This window comes from Nannochloropsis gaditana, assembly GCF_000240725.1.
Source record: "Nannochloropsis gaditana CCMP526 unplaced genomic scaffold scaffold249, whole genome shotgun sequence".
NCBI lineage: Eukaryota > Eustigmatophyceae > Eustigmatales > Monodopsidaceae > Microchloropsis > Microchloropsis gaditana.
In genome coordinates, this window is record NW_005803704.1 from 17,143 (window position 1) to 18,274 (window position 1,132).

At 58.9% G+C, this 1,132-nt stretch overlaps 1 protein-coding gene across 1 annotated transcript in view; it reads right to left on the minus strand.

Annotated features, from left to right (window-relative positions):
* Nucleotides 1–1,132, minus strand: part of NGA_0088900 (50s ribosomal protein l24) — a gene marked incomplete at its 3' end in the record, with an annotated part of 5,193 nt that overhangs the window by 510 nt on the left and 3,551 nt on the right. The window contains exon 4 of the mRNA XM_005855248.1: nucleotides 907–979. Coding sequence (XP_005855310.1) covers nucleotides 907–979 — 73 coding nt within the window. The remainder of the gene's footprint in view (nucleotides 1–906; nucleotides 980–1,132) is intronic.

The window sequence follows — 1,132 nt, forward strand, 5'->3', positions numbered from 1 at the left end:
AGCGACGGCTTATCCAAAAAAACCAAACACGCACAGTCGAGCCTTGCCCATGACCAGGTACGCCGCTCGCCGTCTTTTGAGACATATGCTCTCAGGCAGGATGATCGGACGGCTGAATGCTTGTGGATTCGGGGGGCCCTGTCTGTCTAGGCGGGCGCCTGAATATCGTGTGGTTCTCAAGGCCAGGCTCTGCTCGTTATTGTGGCCGTGCTTTATGTCATGTCTGTCCACGGAAATATCTTTTGGGGCCCCGGACGCGGGTCTGACACCGACTGTGCCGTCGTCTTAGCCCTCGGTGCGTGGAACGAGGTCGGCTTCAACCAACTGCTGCCTATCCTCACTTTGTGCAGCACAGCGTCAGACCCGCGCTACGGTTTTTTTAATGGCCTTCTCGTGCCCTGTGACACGTGCCCGGCACGGCAACGCTTTAATTTGGCTTATACATCTTTTGGCTACGTTGTCACCTCGCTTATTCCCCAGACCACAAAACTCTCCACGTGCGTGTAGGAAATCGGTGATCGGCCAGCATTCCTTGAATTTTATTTGTCTGTGACGCGCGCAATTTGTGCGAAGAGATGCGTCGTGCGAGTTACCTCACTCCCCCCCCTCACTCAACACGACTGGCAATGGGCAGCCATCGACTACGGCCCCTGATCTCCACGCGTGAAAGATACGACGTAAGCGTCCGTGAGACATACATACGTGTGCTCACGTGCGTCGGAGATGGATCTGACTTTGTCCACAGCTATCGAGGGTGGCACCACCGGAACTATCCCGTGCCTACTAAATGCCAACCTTGCAAATGCCACCGCCCCTCTCAGCCTCCCTCCCCCCCTCCCTCCCCTCCACTTCCAGGTCCATTGGCTACACCGTGGACCCTGAGGGGCATCTCCCTCCTGCGCGTACTCGCCTCCATCACTTGAAGCACACCCACCGACCCCGGGATGGACGACTGCTGCCACGGCGGCAGCGGATTCACCTTTAACCACCATCAGTCCTGCGCTCCTCAGAGCAGGCAACGTCATGCCAGCACCTCGGTGGCCAAGCTCCCTCCCCATCGGCTAAGGCGGCCCTCCTCTTCCCCCCCCTCCTCCTCCTCCCCCTCCCCCTCGCCCTCCGCCCCGCCTTCCAC